At 43.4% G+C, this 21,582-nt stretch overlaps 1 protein-coding gene across 2 annotated transcripts in view; it reads left to right on the plus strand.

Annotated features, from left to right (window-relative positions):
• The window catches only part of LOC124612936 (alpha-tocopherol transfer protein-like), a 156,980-nt gene that overhangs the window by 102,136 nt on the left and 33,262 nt on the right, over positions 1-21,582 (plus strand). For both annotated transcript variants that reach the window (XM_047141433.1, XM_047141434.1), the window contains 2 exons: positions 1,798-2,047; positions 11,263-11,373. In XM_047141433.1, coding sequence (XP_046997389.1) covers positions 1,798-2,047; positions 11,263-11,373 — 361 coding nt within the window. The remainder of the gene's footprint in view (positions 1-1,797; positions 2,048-11,262; positions 11,374-21,582) is intronic.

Raw genomic sequence — 21,582 nt, forward strand, 5'->3', positions numbered from 1 at the left:
TGAATCCAGGTTCTGTTTACAGCTTCATGATAGTCGCATCCGTGTTTGGCGACATCGCGGTGAACGCACATTGGAAGCGCGTGTTTGTCATCGCCATAATGGCGTATCACCCGGCGTGATGGTATGGGGTGCCACTGGTTACACGTATCGGTCACCTCTTGTTCGCATTGACAGCACTTAACAGTGGACGTTACATTTCATGTGTGTTACGACCCGCGGCTCTATCCTTCATTCGATCCCTACATTTCAGCAGGATAATGCACGACCGCATGTGGCAGGTCCTGTACGGGCCTTTCTGGATACAGAAAATGTTCGACTGCTGCCCTGGCCAGCACATTCTCCAGTTCTCTCACCTATTAAAAACGTCTGGTCAACGGTGGCCGAGCAACTGGCTCATGACAATACGCCAGTCAGTACTCTTGATCAACTGTGGCATCGTGTTGAAGCTGCATGGGCAGCTGTACCTGTACATGCCATCCAAGCTCTGTTTGACTCAATGCCCAGGCGTATCAAGGCCGTTATTACGGCCCGAGGTGGTTGTTATGGGTACTGATTTCTCAGGATCTATGCATCCAAATTGCGCGAAAATGTAATCACATGTCAGTTCTAATATATTTGTCCAATGAAGACACGTTTATCATCTGTATTTCTTCTTGGTGTAGCAATTTTAATGGCCAGTAGTGTATTCGCAATAAGTTTAGCGGACAATATCCTTATATGTCACTGAATGTACTTACAAAATTATAACATTGTATGACATACAGATCAGGAGATATGACGTCATAAACACTGAGATGCCTTAAAAAGGGCCTCATCATGCATCATTTTTAAATTTATTACTTCTTTGCTACTAACTCTATTCGCAACATATTTCGCAGACAGTATCCACACACGCTGCTGAATGTACTTGTACAAATTTTATCATTCTACGACATATAGTTCAAGAGGCATGACGTCCTCAACAGTGAGAGACGTAAAAAAATGGCGCAAGATGCATGAAGTTTTCATACATTTATTGTTTACTGTTAAGATACTCTTACAGTCAAGTCAGCTTACGGAAATCCCTGACACCAGGCAGCGCTCTCGACAGCTTTCAGTTGCGAAACGCAGACAGCTGCAAGCGAGAACAGTCGAAGTCTATAGAGGTATGCTGAGGCGTTGCCGTAGAGGCGTTTACAAAATCGTGTTGTTGACACGGGAAGGAGCTGCTCGCAGCGTACACAAACTGTCTGGGATATTGCACTACATACACAGTTCATTTCTGTTTTCGTTTCTAATAAAAAAATACCTAAATGAAGATCCAGGAAATGCCAGTTTGTCAGCTAGTACGCCTATAAATTTTTATTCTGATTGGTAAATATTGCAACTTTCGTCGCAAATTGTTATTGTACATAACCTTTTGCAGGCATGTGTCACTGTAACAAAAGCAGTATTTGTCCAGCAATCTCGTCTATTATATTTTTCCAGTTTGTAACGTGATACGTTATCTCTGTCCTTCATAAAATGGAGCTTGAGAATAATTTTCATTTGGAAATATTTAATTCGAGATTTTCCTGTGGCATACATCAAGAGTAGGCCTATTCTTCCAGTGCCTATTTGTTTGTGTGCTTGCCTGCTTTGCGTGGTGTTTTAGCTGAAACGTATTTTCTGCATTTAGAAACCTGAACAGGTTAATTTCATGATGTCGATGCCTCAGACCTAACTTCTAATGCCTGCTATTAGTCTATCACATTATTCGCGTCTATTTAGGCACAGAAACATCACTGGAGGACTTACCTGATAACCGTTTGCACGCAGGAAAATAATGGGGATGCCACGACTCACACCGGACGGGTACCGGGTCGCCTTTCTGGTGGACCTGAATCCAGACCCGGAGAAGCTGGACGTGCCCAAGCTGATGCGGGCGGGCCTGATGTGGATGGAGATCGCACGCCTGCTGGACTACTTTGTCGGAGCCATCCTCGTCCTCGACTTTAAGAATGTCACGGCGGCGCACCTGCCCAAGATAGGTCTCAACAACCTCCGCATTGCTGAGACTCTGTACAGGGTAAGGGCCGTATCGTGGTCGCAATGTCGTTAGAGCTATCTGTAGCTTCCTCCATTCACATTGCACTAACCACCACGCAGACGCAAACATGATCATTACTATGTGAAATGTGTGTTCTTATAGGACAACTATCCAAGGATTTCCACCCAATAATATCCAAACAGCAGACTCTGTACACAATTTATTAAGTTGCCAATACTAAACTCTTCTAAATAACAACAAATTCAAATAACTTACAGAACTTAACAAATGATTAAAATAGTGAGCTTTAAAAACAACAACGGCAGCTTGCCACCATAAATTCAAAGAACCTTTTACAAAATCCAATAATAAGTTAACTTGGCAATACAACTTAAGATCATTTACAAAAATCTTTTAAGAATGATAATGACACTTGGTACCATAAAATCGGAAAACATTAAGAGCAGTAATAAACTAAAAAATAATAGTAACGGCAACTTGGCACTATAAAATAAGAGAAATTTCTTGTGCAAGAACAAATTAAAATGGTGCTTTAAAAGATTTAAAATCATTTATATTAAAAAAACTTTAGAATCAAAGAACCGTAACACACAACCAATAAATATAATAACAAATTAATAATTTGATAGCCGGCCGCTGGTGGCTGAGCGGTTCTAGGTGCTTCAGTCTGGAACCACGCGACCACTACGGTCGCAGGTTCGAATCCTGCCTCGGGCATGGATGTGTGTGATGTCCTTAAGTTAGTTAGGTTTAAGTAGTTCTAGGGGACTGATGACCTGAGATGTTAAGTCCCATAGTGCTCAGAGCCATTTGAACCAATAATTTGATACAACCAAAGGGCAAGGGCAACTCCCGACGCAATCACAGACAAGCGAGCTCTCAACACTTCGGAGCCTTCCCATTAGAAACGGTCCCCAAAATAAACCACTGAGAGCTCCCCAACATGCCTCCCACAACTGCCCATTACTTACGCACCTTGATCTGTAACACACGACCGATAATATCAACACAACATACAATTCAAAAATCAGATAACAATATAACATCTCGACAGCACTTGATAACCACGGCGCCGATAACTCGGGCGCTCTTAACAAGGGCCGGAAGCCAACACACACACACACAGATCTTAATAAACAATTCTCGCTTCTTACGAGGGCAGTTCAATAAGTAATGCAACACATTTTTTTTCTCGGCCAATTTTGGTTGAAAAAACCGGAAATTTCTTGTGGAATATTTTCAAACATTCCCGCTTCGTCTCGTATAGTTTCGTTGACTTCCGACAGGTGCCAGCTCTGTACGGAGCTGTTAAAATGGCGTCTGTAACGGATGTGCGTTGCAAACAACAGGCAGTGATCGAGTTTCTTTTGGCGGAAAACCAGGGCATCTCAGATATTCATAGGCGCTTGCAGAATGTCTACGGTGATCTGGCAGTGGACAAAAGCACGGTGAGTCGTTGGGCAAAGCGTGTGTCATCATCGCCGCAAGGTCAAGCAAGACTGTCTGATCTCCCGCGTGCGGGCCGGCCGTGCACAGCTGTGACTCCTGCAATGGCGGAGCGTGCGAACACACTCGTTCGAGATGATCGACGGATCACCATCAAACAACTCAGTGCTCAACTTGACATCTCTGTTGGTAGTGCTGTCACAATTGTTCACCAGTTGGGATATTCAAAGGTTTGTTCCCGCTGGGTCCCTCGTTGTCTAACCGAACACCATAAAGAGCAAAGGAGAACCATCTGTGCGGAATTGCTTGCTCGTCATGTGGCTGAGGGTGACAATTTCTTGTCAAAGATTGTTACAGGCGATGAAACATGGGTTCATCACTTCGAACCTGAAACAAAGCGGCAATCAATGGAGTGGCACCACACCCACTCCCCTACCAAGAAAAAGTTTAAAGCCATACCCTCAGCCGGTAAAGTCATGGTTACAGTCTTCTGGGACACTGAAGGGGTTATTCTGTTCGATGTCCTTCCCCATGGTCAAACGATCAACTCTGAAGTGTATTGTGCTACTCTTCAGAAATTGAAGAAACGACTTCAACATGTTCGTAGGCACAAAAATCTGAACGAACTTCTTCTTCTTCATGACAACGCAAGACCTCACACAAGTCTTCGCACCCGAGAGGAGCTCACAAAACTTCAGTGGACTGTTCTTCCTCATGCACCCTACAGCCCCGATCTCGCACCGTCGGCTTTCCATATGTTTGGCCCAATGAAGGACGCAATCCGTGGGAGGCACTACGCGGATGATGAAGAAGTTATTGATGCAGTACGACGTTGGCTCCGACATCGACCAGTGGAATGGTACCGTGCAGGCATACAGGCCCTCATTTCATGGTGGCGTAAGGCCGTAGCATTGAATGGAGATTACGTTGAAAAATAGTGTTGTGTAGCTAAAAGATTGGGGAATAACCTGGTGTATTTCAATGCTGAATAAAACAACCCCTGTTTCAGAAAAAAATGTGTTGCATTACTTATTGAACTGCCCTCGTAAAACAAAACAACAAAAACCAAGCGCACATGAATAGTCAGACCACAGTCTTAATTACACCAAACGTGACTATTCCACCAAGTTAATAATAACACAGTGAGATAAAAATACAGAAAATACCACTAAATGCTGTTACACAAACTAAATTGAAGAGATCGTGTTGTTCAGGTCCCAGAAGACCACATATACCAAGCAGCAGTAATTCACTATGCATATACGGTCCAAACTCGGCTTTCTTAAGCAGACTTTATGTAACACATCAAATGCCAAATATATCATACATGAACGCAACTCCAGGCAGGTGACAGGAACCACCTACGTGAATTCCTTCAAAAAGGAACAAACAGGCACCTCCAAAGGAAACGCTGAGCAGACCGGGTGGGCAAGGACCCACTCAGCGGGATAACCAAAAGATACTCCAGTTGAGCAAATAAATTAGTACCAACAAATATCGTAACGTGCCACACACACACACACACACACACACACACACACAGCAAAAACTTCCAACAACGCCGTCCCACATCAGAATGAAGTTCAGAAACCGCTGCTGGAGCTTTCAGCGGAATATCTGAAGAGCCAACCGAGCCCACACCTGGCAAACGACTCCAAAATTCAGCAACTAGTTGTCTCCGGGCCAGAGTATCACAGGACCCCACCGGACCTCCACATCAGACAGGCAGGCAGAACTGGTACGCCGACTCCAATTAATCACCACCGCATGGCCAGCACAGCGGCGAGTCGCCTCCGCCCCAGACCACTCTGCTCATATTGCGAGGCACAACAACCATAGCGCTAGTCACTAGCCGGTCAGGCAGAGCGAACTTCATGTTCCGTGCAGTACCCGGAAAACCAACTACCCTCTCGCTTTCCGCCGGCCACCGCAAACACACGCCAGCGACGTAATATCAAATCACCACCGGAGCGCCACCTGCACCAGAACAGCGAACTATAATCCACTATGGCGCGCGCTCTAAACAAGATCACAGGATAGCAGCGCACTCCATATCAATGAACTATAATCGATTACAGTGCGCGCTCTAAACAAGATCACAGGATAGCGAAGTGCGTCATATCGCTATGCAGATTTTCGATATATGCTATTTGTTTGCTTAAAATGTTCAAATTTTCGAATAGCTCTGAGCACTATAGGACTTAACATCAGTGGTCATCAGTCCACTAGAACTTAGAACTACTTAAACCTAACTAAACTAAGGACATCACACACATCCATGCCCGAGGCAGGATTCGAACCTGCGACCGTAGCGGTCACGCGGTTCCAGACTGAAGCGCCTAGAACCTGACGGCCACATTACTTAAAATGTAATTTTACCTCTACAGAATTTACCTGTACTCTAAATCGCAAGTTTTCCAAGTCACTCCAGCTAAAGCTGCTCAGTATGTACTTCTGTAAACCTTGACGGCTGCATTTTTTCTGAGACATCAGAGATGTAACAGGCAAGGGGTAGGTGTGGCAGTATCTGTAAGCGCAAATCTATTCCCCGAATTCCTGCTCACATACAGAAACGAGGGCAAACCACCTGAATACATGTTCGTTCACATTAAACAGCTCAAGAGAAAATTATTCATACATGTAATGCACAAGCACACGTAATTGCACCTGGAGACATCGACATAAATTTTCTAAGCAACAGTCCTCCTGTATCAGAATTCATGCGCATACTTTTCTGGTCAAACGTCACACTGATTCCACTTGGACGTGCTCACCGTGCAGCAAGACACTCATACACGGTGACAATTATTGAACTATGGCCACTGTCATGAATGACGATGATGATGATGAAATGATGGGGACAACACAAACACCCAGTCCCCAATCCGGACGGGAATCGAACCCGGGAACTCGTTATCCAGAGGTAGCAACACTAGCCACTAGACCACGAGCTGCAGACATCAGGATTGATGAAGTTAGGGAATTCTGCTACCTAGGCAGTAAAATAACTCAGGACGCCCGAGCGAGGAGGACATAAGAAGCAGACTAGCACTGGAAAAAAAAACCATATTCCTGGCCATTCCCAACGTATTGTCCCGCACTATATTCATGCGATGGCTGGATTGGATTGTGAAAAAATTGTACTGTGTAAAAATTGGGACTTCTTATGGGCGCTGATGACCGCGCAGTTGAGAGCCCCACAAACCAAACATCATCATCATCGATCCTAATGTTAAGTTTCTCGGTATTCTCATGCCTGCTACTTCTCATTACTTTCGTCTTTTTCTCGATTTTCTGTCAATTCAGCTTTAATTACAATGAAATTAATACCTCTAGCTTCATACAGGCGTTGATATAAGTCAACGGGGACAGTTGAAGAAGTGTGCCCCGACCTGGACTCGAACCCAGGATCTCCTCCATACATGGAGACGCTCTAGCCACCTGAGACACCGAGGACACAGAGGATAGTGCGACTGCAGGGACTTATCTCTGGCACGCCTCCCGTGAGACCCACATCAGATGATGGGACCTGGTGCTGTGCTCACATCTATCATACAATGTATTCAACAACAAAATTGTGTTGTGTCTAGACAAGACAGCCTAGACACAATGAGAGGAAGCCGAAATGCACGCTATAAGCTCACGCAGGATGGCATGAGGTCTGAAACAGGATACGTAACGAATGCTATAAAGAAAAGTACGTAGCTGCTGGAATACTTAACTTTAATCCATCATTTGTATACATCGTTCTTGATGAGACATGCTTCATACGATAACTATCAATTGCTATGGCTCCTTGCTAGGTCGTAGCCATTGACTTAGCTGAAGGCTATTCTAACTGTCTTCTCTGCAAATAAACGAGGCTTCGTCAGTGATGCATCGCTAGCTAAGTCGTCCGTACAACTGGGGCGAGTGCTAGTAAGTCTCTCGAGACCTGCCGTGTGGTGGCGCTCGGTCTGCGATCACTGACAGTGGCGACACGCGGTCCGACATGTACTAATGGACCGCGGCTGATTTAAAGCTACCACCTAGCAAGTGTGGTGTCTGGCGGTGACACCACAAATTGTATGTTGCGCTATAAGGGAAGGTAATGAAGGTACGTCCGAAAACTGAAATTCTTATTTTTTTTTTTAACGAACGATTAAAACAGACAATCGTTTACACCAACTTTATTACATTGCCCTAATTCCAATACTGACTAACGGTATCTTCATCAAAATAATCTTAAGTTATATATAAAAAAAATTTTAATCAGCATAAGAAAATAAACATTTCAGAAACCTTAAGTAGCACAAGACATATTAAAAACAGGGCATGTATTACTTACACAGGATCACATTACATTCGGAGGTAATACTCAAATACTGTCATTAAATATCCAAAGATAAATTATTTCTAAATATAACATATTAATACTGTTGAGTGATGACAATGTGCCCCACTAGCTGTCGTTGTTTGGATTAAAATATTCATTTACGACAGTTGGAACTTAAATAGTGGCAACAACTTATTCACAACCGATACAAAACAGATACATGTTTGCACCTGTTACTGTCCTTCAGAGTAGTCACCAGCGCTGTGTAGAACCCGTTGCCAGTGATGTGGAAGGCCTAGTATATCGTTAACAGAGCCTGTTCTGTTGATGTTGCGAATGGAGCGGTCTACTGCCTGTCGAATCTCTGGAACAGGTCTGAAGCGAATACCACGAAGTGGTTCCTTCATCTTCGGAATTAAATGAAAATCACAAGGACTTAAGTCCGGGGAGTATGGTGGATGGTACAGTACTTCCCAGTCCCATCGACAGAACAGAGCAGCCAAATGTTGCGCTGTATGCTCCCGCGCATTGTCGTGCAAAATGAAGGGTGGATTGCGCCGCAATTGTCGCTGCTTCTTTCGCAAAGCTGGTCGCAAGTGATGCTCCAAAAACGAACAGTAATACTGTGCATTGACGGTCTGCCGCGGGGGAACGTAATGCGTTAGGATAACACCATCACAGTCGTACATGAGGATCACTATACCTTTCACCATATTGGGACTATGACGCCATTCGTTGGATTGGCGTTTCAGATTTGGCTCGTACGATGTGGCCACGTCTCATCCAGTGTTACGACACGGCGTAAGAAAACCTCTCCTTCGCGCTCCTAGAGCTCCAAGTGCGTCTGAGCAGCGTCGTAACGCATCCATTTCTGCATTTCAGTCAATTCGTGCGGGACCCCTCGTGATGCAATTTTTCGCATGCCCAGGCGTTCCTTCAGGCTGCGAAGCACAGTCGTATGCGCTAATCCGGTTTCGTGGGCGAGCTCACGAATCGTATAGAGTCGATCACTGTCCACTAACGCGGCAACAGCATGCACTTCTTCTTCAGAGACGCTAGGACGACCTACCCGATGCAAGTCTGTCACAGTTTGCCGACCTTCGTTGAAGGCTTTTATCTAACGTGCCAATATTCCGTACGGCAATGCCGATTCCATGCACGCTTCTTGAAGACGTTGATGACACTGTCGTGGTGTACGACCTCTGGCAGATTCAACCTTGATCCAACTTCCTTGTTCCTATTTCGAAAACATAGTAACACCGTTACGTTACGCCGCTCACTCACGAGTGACTGTGTTTCCCTCGATTGTGCGCACGCCGTTGACGTGGGACGGGCGAGTCCATTTGCTCGTAGGTGAGGTAGGTATGTCAACAACGTGTGCTCTCAGCGACTGTAGTATATTCCATTGCATAGTGTCTCCACAGCAATGTAGCCACTATTTAAGTTCCAACCTACGTATTTTGCAGTCACCATTACTGTGCAGTCATTTTTAAGGCAGCGTCTCGGACATATGCCAGGTGTAGCATAGTTAGAAGCACAATATGAAACACCCATTGGTGTTTAATGGAAGACCCGCCAGGGTAGCCGAGAGCGTACCGGCCAGCCTGGATGTGGTTTTTAGGCGGTTTTCCACATCCCCCTAGGTGAATACCGGGCTGGTCCCCACGTTCCGCCTCAGTTACACGACTCGCAGACATTTGCAACACGTTCGCACAGTTCCATGGCTTACATTAGACACAGACAGCTGCGGTACACTCATTCCTTCCCGGGGGGTATGGGGTGGGGGCAATAAGGGCATCTGGCCACCCCTTAAACTTAACATGCCACATCCGTTTAACCTTGGCCGACCCTGTGTAACTGCGGGAAAAGGCTCAGAAAAAGAAAGAAAGAATTTGCGTTTAATGGAAGGAATAGAAAGATGATTTATATAAAATAATTTTTTTATAACAGTATGTTCATCGTAATTTTCTGCCTACCAGCTATAATTCCTCTTAACATTTGTGTAATTTAATTGTATATTTGGTCAACCTCTTACTTTTACCATGATCTGATTTGATGAAAGCTTCGATTGTAAGTCAAGTATGTCCATTTGATTATTGTAAAACAAACTGGTAGCCAAGATCGCAGGAATTCTTTTTATTCCATGATTAACGGTTTCGGCGAAACTAAAGCCGCCATCATCGGATCTAGGGAGGACAGAAAACACTATAAAAGTGAGCTTGGATTCCACTTATATAACTTGTATATGTATAAATTTAGTTCCATACTTTAGGACACATACAGGTTACAACATCAAGGCAATCAATGGTGATATTAATAGTTGCCTATAACACGCAGGCCCTACAAAATTGTAGGTAGCACATAGGCGACCAAGAGAGATGACATTATAAATGTTAAGTGTCTCCATTACATACAAGCGCAAGCTAGGTACTATCGCAAATCCGGCTCTGTTCTTACACTACAGGCCACGTCGAGAGATGTCGCTAGCAGCAGAGGCGCCAATGAATGTCACAGCTTGCGTCATAACATGCTCTACGTGATTAGGGCTTGTTCCTAATTCTAGAGATTACTTACGACAATTTTGTAAGGCCTGCGTGTTATAGGCAACTATTAATATCACCATTGTTTGCCTTGATGTTGCAACCTGTATGTGTCCTAAGGTATGTAACTAAATTTATATCTATACATGTTCTATGAGTAGAATCAGTACCCACTTTTATAGTGATTTCTGTCCTCCCTAGATCCGATGATGGCGGCTTTAGTTTCGCCGAAACCGGTAATCATGGAATAGAAAGAATTCCTGCGATCTTGGCTACCAGTTTATTGTTTTACAAGCATCTAGATCGCTCCCACATGAGCATAATGTGCTCCCTACATAACATTTGATTATTGTCCTAGTCAAGTCCTCTATTCTTTCGACTGAACACCTATTGGTTGTTGTACATTACGTATTTCAACAATGTAACCGTAGACTACCGCGGCCGTTGACACTGTCAATAAAATCCTTTTGGGCTGCTGACCGCATTGTCAATCTATAAAATAGCCCGACGTTTCGGCCACGGTTGCAAGCGGCCTTTCTCAGGGCTTTGTGCTCAGCTGATTGCCTGTCAGCTCAGCACAAAGCCCTCAAGAAGGCTGTTTGCAACCGTGACCGAAGCGTCGGACAATTTTACGTATTGACAATTCGGTCGACAGCCCAGGAGAATTTTATCGACTATTTCAGCAATGTTACATCTGATACTTATTTGAAGTAACCATTTGGAAATGGAAACACACTTGGATGGGAACAAGCGGCGACTGGCAGCACTTCAGTTTATTATAATTCAAGAAGTTTGTTGTCGCTGTGTACCTCATTGCAAGTCAAATATTAATAATGGGCCAAATGTTTTGATTCTGTTTAAGAAACAGATTATTTTATAGATAACAGCGAGCTTCTCTTTTTCAGTGTGATTAACAAGTCTTTTTTTTTCAGACGGCCTACTGTACAAGAGTTAAATCAATACACATCGTGAACGCACCAAAAATAATTGATATGGCTCTCACCGTGGTGAAATCTGCACTTTCTCCAAAATTAGGGGAAAGGGTAAGTTCTCTTCACTGTTATTCCTTCCTTCAAACTGTAGTGCAACTGGAATTGTTGCCTACTTCAAGTGACGACTTAGTTATACTAACAGATGTAGCTTATACCGTGTATGAAACACCTATCTCATTACTCCATCCGAAGGATGTGAAACAGAAGAAAATCATACGTGCCCTAATTTCTCTATCTGCTAGAAACATTGGCAAAGTCACCTGGACTGTATCCTTCTGTTTCACATGAAGGAAAATGTGTTAATTATTGTACCTCTTAATAAACAGTATGGTTGTTAGTTTTTTACACTGAGAAAATTCTTAGCAATTCGCCTAGCCCTTCATTGGAACACCTTGTTTCCATGTGTTGGATGCGGAGAGCTGAATAATGAACATTTCTGTCTCACAGAATGACTCATTGTAAACAAAGGAGAAAGTTATTGCTTCGAAAAGGTTTCACCACGCTATAGCTACGAAGTTCTACGATATGTTTATGGTACAGTTAAATCCTTGAACCGATTTAGAAACGGTGGGTTAGAAACAACCCCTCTCTACAAGTCTAGTAGCTGAATAAATGCTAAACGCGAAATCTCCTGGTGATTACAACACTGTAATGAAACTTCATTGAATTTTTGCAAGGATGATGGATTTCCAAAAGCGGCAACAAAAACAGGAAGAAAAGGGGTGCTGAAAGGAAAAAGAAATAATGTGAAGGGTATAAATAACTGTATGTAGTCAGTTCAAATTGTATGCCGGACCAAGCCTGGAACCCGGATGTCTTTCGAGGCACTGGACCATCAAACGCCACACAGCTTACAACATGCAACTTGTCACGCAATCTTCCTCTTTCCTTCCGACCTTCAGCTGTCATGCTTCCGTGGTACCGGCGCCTCCAAGAGAGTGGGGAGCCATCTATAGACTCGCTCTGCGTACTGAGTTGTTATTCACTTACTCTGAGCAAGGCTATTTACTGAGACTATTGCATGTGGGGTAGATCCCGCTGTCCCGTGAAACGTAAGTGAGATCTGGTCGCATCCGGACAAACTGACGCTTTCGACTCGTTTTTGTATGAGACCGTAGAAGACACATTTAAAGTCTCTGGCGTTCCTCTGCAAAGGGGTTATGTTCTTCGCAGTGACGTCAGCGTCAGTAAAGAGAGAGAGAGAGAGAGAGAGAGAGAGAGAGAAAAGTGCGAAGTTATCATTGTTGATGATTCAGGAAACCGATCCCCTCGCTTCCTCCCCACCAAAGTATAAGCAGTTGCTATGAAGGTGCATCTCCCAAACACGGTTTCCTGTATCTTCCACTAATTATGCTGTAACCGAAGAGAGTCTCTATGACCTTCTGAGCCCGTCCAACTCTCAGATTCAATGCACTTGACTTGCGATAATTTTCTGTATAGTATACAGAATGTATAAAGTGCGCGTCATATATCTTGGCGGCCGAGTTTAGGTTCGTTCTGCGCATCTGACGTCACAAAACACAGTCAGCCAATGAACAGAGAACGACGTTGCCAGATCTCGACAGCAGTGCAGAGCACGGACGAGTGTCTTCAGTTTTTGAAACGTTCAGTCATAAATAAAGTAATAGAACAAAAGCAATGTCTTGATAGCAGACTTTGTTTCACAGAAAGTTTGGAAAAAGCATTCTTTATACCAATTGCTTCATATTGTATTAATTAATTAAACCAAACAAGCAATAAGACTCCTAATTCAGGCGATAGCAAGGAAAGGTGTTTGTTTCACTCTCACGAACTGCTTTTTCACAATAAAGAACAGTGGTAATTGTTTATTTCCTACTGTACTTCGACGAAGCGTGAGTAATTCACAGTCATACCAACAGTGTTTATAAGTAGTTGCGTGAGGTGTTAGAGTCCTTATGGAGCTCCACTGTTCAGTGAGCTGAGGTAGTGAAATGGTTAAGGTGTTGGGCTGTCAAGTGAAAGGTTATGAATTCAAACCTTGTGCGGTGCTTAATATTTTCTGTATTTAAAAACAATATTGGAGTGCCTTACTTCACGAATTTTATTCGTTTGAATGAAATTTCTAGTGCTTTGCCTCTTCATTAACTTTTTCGCTGCTGCAGACACGTGCTCTGCACTGCTGTCGAGATCTGGCAACGTCGTTCTCTGTTCATTGGCTGACTGTGTTTTGTGACGTCAGATGCGCAGAACGAACCTAAACTCGGCCGCCAAGATATATGATGCGCACTTTATACATTCTGTATACTATGCAGAAAATTATTGCAAGTTTTGTCATCACTGCACTTCTCGCCTGTGCAGACACATGGTGTTCCCACTGCTTTGACACACTTATCATTCGATTTCACAAAAACTATTTGGCCAAAAAATTTGATTTTTACACGTCTTCTTGCCTCATACCTTCCTCCCATAAATGACTTAATTTTGTTTTGATGTGCAGCATTAAATGTAGTAAACCATTGCACGAAATTTTGAAGAGTTTGCAGAGGTAAAAGTCCATAGCGTATACTTTCCGTATGGTCGATTTTAGTTGCCACAATATTGAGAATGAAATGTGGACAAGATACCTAAATTTCATATAATATTTACTGTATAACAATATCTCATTTAATTTAAGTACCACATAGGTGTCGTATGTAATATTGAGAAATATTCCGTCTTTCGCGACTGTAATAAAAGTTTTATATACACACGGCGCGTTTGGCTTTATTTTAAAGCACTTCCATCGGTGAAAGGTATGGCACATACACAATGGTATTCATGTTCTATTTCTTGTTTTTGTTCCACAGTCGCAGTTTTACCAATGGTATTGAAATATATCCCTCTTCTGCAACTGTAATAAGCGACTTATTTAGACCAGACGCGTTTCTCTCTTTTCAAGCATCATAAGAGGACTGTATTTTGTGTCCTCCATTGCCAAGTCACCTTTCGTAGTTTTGTGCTGCGGTAGCACAATATTCAACGTTTGTGTTGGCTCATCAGTGTTTTAGCAAATAAATGCTGTTTGTGTGTGCCACACACAAAATTATATTTGACATAGCTCTGAGCACTTCACTGACAGACGGTATATTCAAGTCCTAATGTTTTTGTAAGTCCACAGTTTTGTTTAATGTATTTTGTCTACTTCCTTTTGATTGATTGAAGTGCTTTAAAATAAAGCCAAACGTGTCCAGTGTAAGTAAAACTTTTGTTACAGTCGCGAAAAGTGGAATATTTATCAATATTACATACGACACTTATGTGGTACTTAAATTAAATTAAATATATAGGTATCTTGTCCACATTTCATTCTCAACATTGTGGCAACCAAAATCGACCATACGGAAAGTATGCTCTATGGACTTTTACCTCTGCAAACTCTTCAAGATTTCATGCAAAGGTTTACTATATTTAATGCTGCATAATAACTGCGTTGAACATCGAAACAAAATTAAGTCATTTATGGGGGGAGGTATCAGTCAAGAAGATAGGTAAAAATCTAATTTTTGAGCCAAATAGATAGTTTTTGTGGAATCGAATGATAAAGAGTGTCAAAGCAGTCGGAACACAATGTGTCTGCACAGGCGAGCAGTGCAGTGACAAAATCGCCCACAGCGCGGAATGCAGGGAGCACGTCTTTGTAGCAGGGAAAGGGTTAATGCGGCCGTGGTGGCTTTACTTCATGAACTGCGCGCTCCCCCCTACACGTAAGCTTGCGAACTATGCTATACTATGGCGCTGCTTCTATTGGCTCGTGCGTCGTGTGCAACTGGCAACGCAGCAATCTCCCACGTCTGGGCGGGCATGCGCGAGCCGCCAAGATAAAAGAATTGAACTATAGTAATTAATGGGGTAAACGCAAACAGTTGAAGCAACACGCAACAAGAAGCAAAAAAGGCTCCGTAAAAAGTAGATCCACCAGCGAACCGTTGCCCCGATCATTGCGACTTTCTGATTACCAACCATTACTGACGTGATACGGTCTCTGTTTACATTTTCGAGACCTGTAGTTGTAAACAGAATAGATGCAGCGGTACAGTGCACGGGCAGAGGGCCACTACGCAGCTGTTTACAGATCCATCAGTTGTGTTGTACGAGTCTTGGTGGTAACTCAGAGCCGGTCGCGGTGGCCGAACGGTTCTAGGCGCTTCAGTCCGGAACCGCGCGACTGCTACGGTCGCAGTTTCGAATCCTGCCTCGGGCATAGATTTGTGTGTTTGTCCTTAGGATAATATAGGTTAAGTAGTGTGTAAGCTTAGGGACTGATGACCTTAGCAGTTAAGTCCCATAAGATTTCACACACATTTGAACATTTTGAGCACCGGCACATTTTGTTGCCACGTTAAGACGATATATAGCGCGTCGATATGGTCAGACATGGATTGGGCTAGGAGGGCCTCTACCGTAGCGTCCAAGATTACCTGATCTGAACGCAATGGATTATTGTGTTTGGGGTCACCTTATAGGTGCACTGTATGCCAGCTCTGGTTCACACGGTTGAAGAATTGGACCAGAGGCTTGTCAATGCTTGTCAAGAATTTCGAAATGGTCCAGGCGTGTTTGGAAGGGTTCCATGCGGCGACGGATACAGGCCTACATGCGTGTGCAAGGACGACACTTTGAGCTCCTCCTTTAATTGCAATAATAGTCATGTTTGTCCTGTTTATTTAAAACACCTACACGTCTAGCAAAGTATCTCTAATAACTTTTTCTCAATATTGTACAGTGTTGTTACCTTTTCTTAACTAGGGTGAAGTTTACACAGAACATAGTCAGTGGTGGCTGGTAACCACAAAGTCGCATTTATCTCGCAAACGGTTCGTTTGCGTTGTTTGTCTGTACAGGTAGGTCATATCTGCCGATTTTCGATTCGGATGATTCCTTCGTGGGGAATTTTTTTTTTTTTTTTTTTTCGTAGAGCGTATTTATGAAATCTAACCTTGACACGAGTGGGAGTGGATGAAAATAAGAAAAGCATAATCTTGAAACTAAACCATGGATACCGTCAATGACAGTAAGCCCACTTAGTGGTTTAAATAAAAAAAAAACGAAAAAATAAATACAAATACCAGCACACTCGTCTAAGTTCATGTTCATGTAACTAGCTGGCAGCGAATGTTAACAGTGTGCATTTAACCCCTGATGAAAGTTAACTAATTTCACGTCGCCCTCAATTGCAATGCCGGCTTATTCTTACCATTCCTATTCGGTGTAAATGTGGAAGTAACGGCTGGAAATTCTGAGTCCAGCTCATCCTCTGTGCTTAGATGCCATACGGAGACTTCCTTCTGTACAACAGCAAGTCCTGCCTAATACGTCACCTGGCAGCAAGTGTTTACCTATCGATCGTCTGACAGCGAGTAGTTTCTCATCGATCTCCAAGCAGCAAGTGTCCTCTTGCTTAACTCTCTGGAAGTTTGCTGTTTCTGCTAGGGTAGGAATCTCACCATTCAACTGCAGCAGACGTTGCGAGTCCTGACCGATAATAATTTTGTAAATAAGTTAAACAGATGCTTGTACTGTATGTTAACCGGGGACATAGAAACGACGGAGAAGCTCCGTCCCCGCCGTAGCCTTAGTGGTCCACAACCCCACGACGACTACCGCAGTCCATTTCACCCCTCCGCCGCCCCACACCGAACCCAGGTTTACTGTGCGGTTCGGCCACCGGCGAACGCCGCCAGCGAATGTCTCACACCAGACGAGTCTAACCCCTATGCTTGCGTGTTAGAGTAATGGTGGTGTACGCGTACGTGGACAACGTGTCTGCACAGCTATCGCCGATATAGTGTAACCGAGGCGGAATAAGGGAAACCAGCCCGCATTCGCCGCACGGCTAACCGGGCGGGCTAAACAGACTCTTACTCTCATGCATTTTGTCATGGTTGACCAATGATGGTCTGGTGTGCGGAGGAAGGCAGAAAATCTCCCCCACACCATGACAGGTTTCTAAACCTAGCATACCGAACAGCTTATACACAGGCGTCCATGGGAAAGCATGCGTTCTACAGAAATAATTATTGTGAGCCAATCAGAGTGGTCATTGCAAGGGTTTTAAACTAACATTCCTTCATGGTGAGACTGCAGAGAAATGGTGAACCCCTCACTTCTCTCATTTTGGCACCTGCACCTGGCTTCTCATGTTATCTTTCCAAAAGGATGTCTTTAGTCATCTAGTACAATGGAGTTTTCGGCAGGCAGGCCAGCCCGCCCGAAGTGCGGAGATTCTGCACTTCCTACCTGCTCTGATGGACAACGTTCAGCTTTGAACTCATTTGTCATTCTCTGTGGTCGTTATAAGTAAACTATGTTTCCCAAGCCAGCTAGAAATAGCTCTCCAAGGCTGCAGAAAATCACAGATCCCTCACCATAATAAAAGGAAAAGAAGATAAAACGTAATTAGTAGGGCGTTCATTGATAGCACTGAATATTGTCTGCCGTTATGGTGCAACATTAAGGGATCGACTAAAACGACTGTGGGGATGTGCATATAACATTACATATGTTGGGTCGCAGTTTAGGGATACGCTGTCATGTAACACATTCTACATAGGTGTTGTGCTGGGAGTGGTTGTTGTTGTTGTGGTCTTCAGTCCAGAGACTGGTTTGATGCAGCTCTCCATGCTACTCTATACTGTGCAAACTTCTTCATCTTGCAGTATCTACCGCAACCTACATCGTTCTGAATGTGCTTACTGTACTCATCTCTTGGTCTCCCTCTACGATTTTTACCCTCCACGCTGCCCTCCAATACTAAATTGGTGATGCATTGATGCCTCAGAACATGTCCCACCAACCGATCCCTTCTTCTAGTCAAGTTGTGCCACAAATTTTTCTTCTCTCTAGTTCTGTTCAATACCTCCTCATTAGTTATGTGAGCCGGCCGCGGTGGTCTAGCGGTTCTAGGCGCGCAGTCTGGAACCGCGCGACTGCTACGGTCGCAGGTTCGAATCCTGCCTCGGGCATGGATGTGTGTGATGTCCTTAGGTTAGTTAGGTTTAAGTAGTTCTAAGTTCTAGGGAACTGATGACCACAGTAGTTAAGTCCCATAGTGCTCAGAGCCATTTGAACCATTTGAACCATTAGTTATGTGATCTACCCATCCAATCTTCAGCATTCTTCTGTAGCACCACATTTCGAAAGCTTCTATTCTCTTCTTGGCTAACCTATTTATCGTCCACGTTTCACTTCCATGCATGGCTACACTCCATACAAAGACTTTCAGAAACAACTTCCTGACACTTAAATCTACACCCTAAGTTAACAAATTTCTCTTCTTCAGAAACGCTTTCCTTGCCTTTGCCAGTCTACATTTTATATCCTCTCTACTTCGATCATCATCATTTATTTTGCTCCCCAAATAGCAAAATTCATTTACTACTTTAAGCAGCATCACCCGATTTAATTCGATTACATTCCATTATCCTCGTTTTGCTTTTGTTGATGTTCATCTTATATCCTCCTTACAAGACACTGTCCATTCCGTTCAACTGCTCTTCCAAGTCCTTTGCTGTGTCTGACAGAATTACAATGTCATCGGCGAACCTCAAAACTTTTTTTTCTTCTCCATGGATTTTAATACCTACTCCGAATTTTTCTTTTGTTTCCTTTATTGCTTGCTCAATTTACAGATTGAATAATATCGGGGATAGGCTACGACCCTGTCTCACTCCCTTCCCAGCCACTCCTTCCCTTTCATGCCCCTCGATTCCTATAACTGCCATCTGGTTTCTGTACAAATTGTAAAAGCCTTTCGCTCCTTGTATTTTACCCCTGCCACCTTCAGAATTTGAAAGAGAGTATTCCAGTCAACATTGTCAAAGGCTTTCTCTAAGTCTACAAATGCTAGAAACGTAGGTTTGCCTTTCCTTAATCTATCCTCTATGATAAGTCGTAGGGTCAGTATTACCTCACGTGTTCCAACACTTTTCGGTATCAAAACTGATCTTACTTACTCACCATAATAAAAGGAAAGGAAGAGAATACCTTATTAGTAGAGCGTTCATTGATAGCACTGAATATTGTCTGCTGTTATGGTGCAGCATTAAGGGATCGACTAAATTGACTGTGGCGATGTGCATATAACATTACAAAATATGTTGGGTCGCAGTTCAGGGATACGCTGCCATGTAACACATTCTACATAGGTGTTGTGCTGGAGGAGTAATCATCTACAATGGCTCACCTGGCAGTGGCTGTAGGAACCTCGTAACACGCATTATGACACCAAAAGTAAGAGTAGACACTACTTACTGCCTTTGATGTAAGTCTGCTAGAGCAATAGTTGCCGATAAATTCAGTTCTTTGCACCATAGCGGCCGTCTCAGCCATTTGGAACATAATGATGTGAAGTAGTCTCTTCGGATTGAGGTAGTTGGGTTGAGTGAACGCTCCTGTGAAGCGATTTCGAAGCTCTTGGTGTATAACGTGGACGTTCACGCTCGCCAATAGGACTGTCTTGTGAACTAGCGAAACCGCTAATACGCTACGAGAAATATAGCTTCCGAAATGATTGGTACCCACGTCTTCCCGTTATCACCTCGATGGCAGATTAAAGCAGGAGAGCGTGCCTATCAATATGAATCTTTTAGGTGACATAAGAAACTTCAGCAGGCTTCTGCGCAAGGAACATGATTAGGCTAATGATTTACTATGACTTTAGCGCTGAGATATTTCTAGTAGATTAGTTATGTCACCTAGTAGTTCGGTTGAGCACTTATAAATTTTTCATATACAGAAAAAAGGAAAGAGTCATTTATCTTAGTCACACTGTTTAATTTTTTTCCAGCCTTCGAAGTACGTGGGAATTGATTCCTGTGGCATGTGAAACGGTGGTTATATCCCGGACTTCGATAGCGTAGCGTTGATCGAGGTGACGCACTATCGATGCAAATTCAGTCGCTTCCGCTGTAGTTTCGACATAGCAAAAGCTAGCCTCGACCTGGGCAAACGGCCAAAACGGTGGCAGGCGAATAGCCAGTCGCGATACTGCAGGCAGTTCCGCCCTGTAATCAATATTGTTATGTTATTGCGGATCTGTCTTCTCAGCGCTGATCACGTCGAGGTCACCTCTGACGGCAATATTAGATCGTGTACTGCTGCCCGTACTTAATAAGTGCTGAATCGCACACTGAGAATGGGCTTGAACAGTTTTATTAAAGCGAAATTACGAAACGGAAAAAAAGTTAGTTGGTATAGGCGATTTCTCAATATACAGCAAGAAAAACAGAGTAAACATAAAGTAAAAGATTAAAAATTTCTTTTCAGGTGACAGTGAACAGCATCGCTAAACTTAGAGAAATGCATGGTAAACACTGTGCCACAAAATATTTATTCACAACCGGTTTCGATCATTAATTATCTTGACAGTGGAAAAATATTGTGGCAATTTCAGGTGTCATACATACTGTTTAACCAGAAAAGATGCCAAAGCTGACTTGTAAACATGAGAAAAAGATACGCCATAATACTGGCTTAAGGAAACAGAAGCATGATTTCATTTTTCAGTTGTTTCTGATTGCTTATGCAGGTATTATGGCGTGAACTATCTTTTTCTGGTGTCTGCATGTCAGCTAACGAAAACAAGCTGGATAGATAGAAAAAGTAGTGAACAGGTCTTAAGAGAAGTGAAGGAGAACAGAACGCTGCTAAATTATATAGGAAGAAGAAAATGAAAAATGATAGGGCACATGATGAGATGTAACCAGTTCGTAAGGAATGTATTTGAAGGAAAAGTTTTAGGGAAAAAACCAAGAGCCAGGCCAAGAGCAACGTATTTTAACAGCATCAAAGAAGATATGGGATAAAATCATATGAAGAATTGAATAGGATGACAACGGAGAGAGGGACGTCGCTAAATCGACAAGGCATAGTCCTTAGTTTATGATGGCGCAAGTCAGCTATGGTATTTTTTTCCGGTTAAATAGCATTTATGGCTTCTGAAGTTGTTACAATAGTTTTCCACCTTGAAGATAATCAGTTCAAAAATGGTTCAAATGGCTCTGAGCACTATGGGACTTAACATCTGAGATCATCAATCGCCTAGAACTTAGAACTACTTAAACCTAACTAACCTATGGACACGAAGTGGCCGCGCGGTTCTGGCGCTGCAGTCTGGAACCGCGAGACCGCTACATCGCAGGTTCGAATCCTGCCTCGGGCATGGATGTGTGTGATGTCCTTAGGTTAGTTAGGTTTAACTAGTTCTAAGTTCTAGGGGACTAATGACCTCAGCAGTTGAGTCCCATAGTGCTCAGAGCCATT

Source organism: Schistocerca americana, chromosome 4 (genome assembly GCF_021461395.2).
Source record: "Schistocerca americana isolate TAMUIC-IGC-003095 chromosome 4, iqSchAmer2.1, whole genome shotgun sequence".
In the NCBI taxonomy this organism is placed as follows: Eukaryota; Metazoa; Arthropoda; class Insecta; order Orthoptera; family Acrididae; genus Schistocerca; species Schistocerca americana.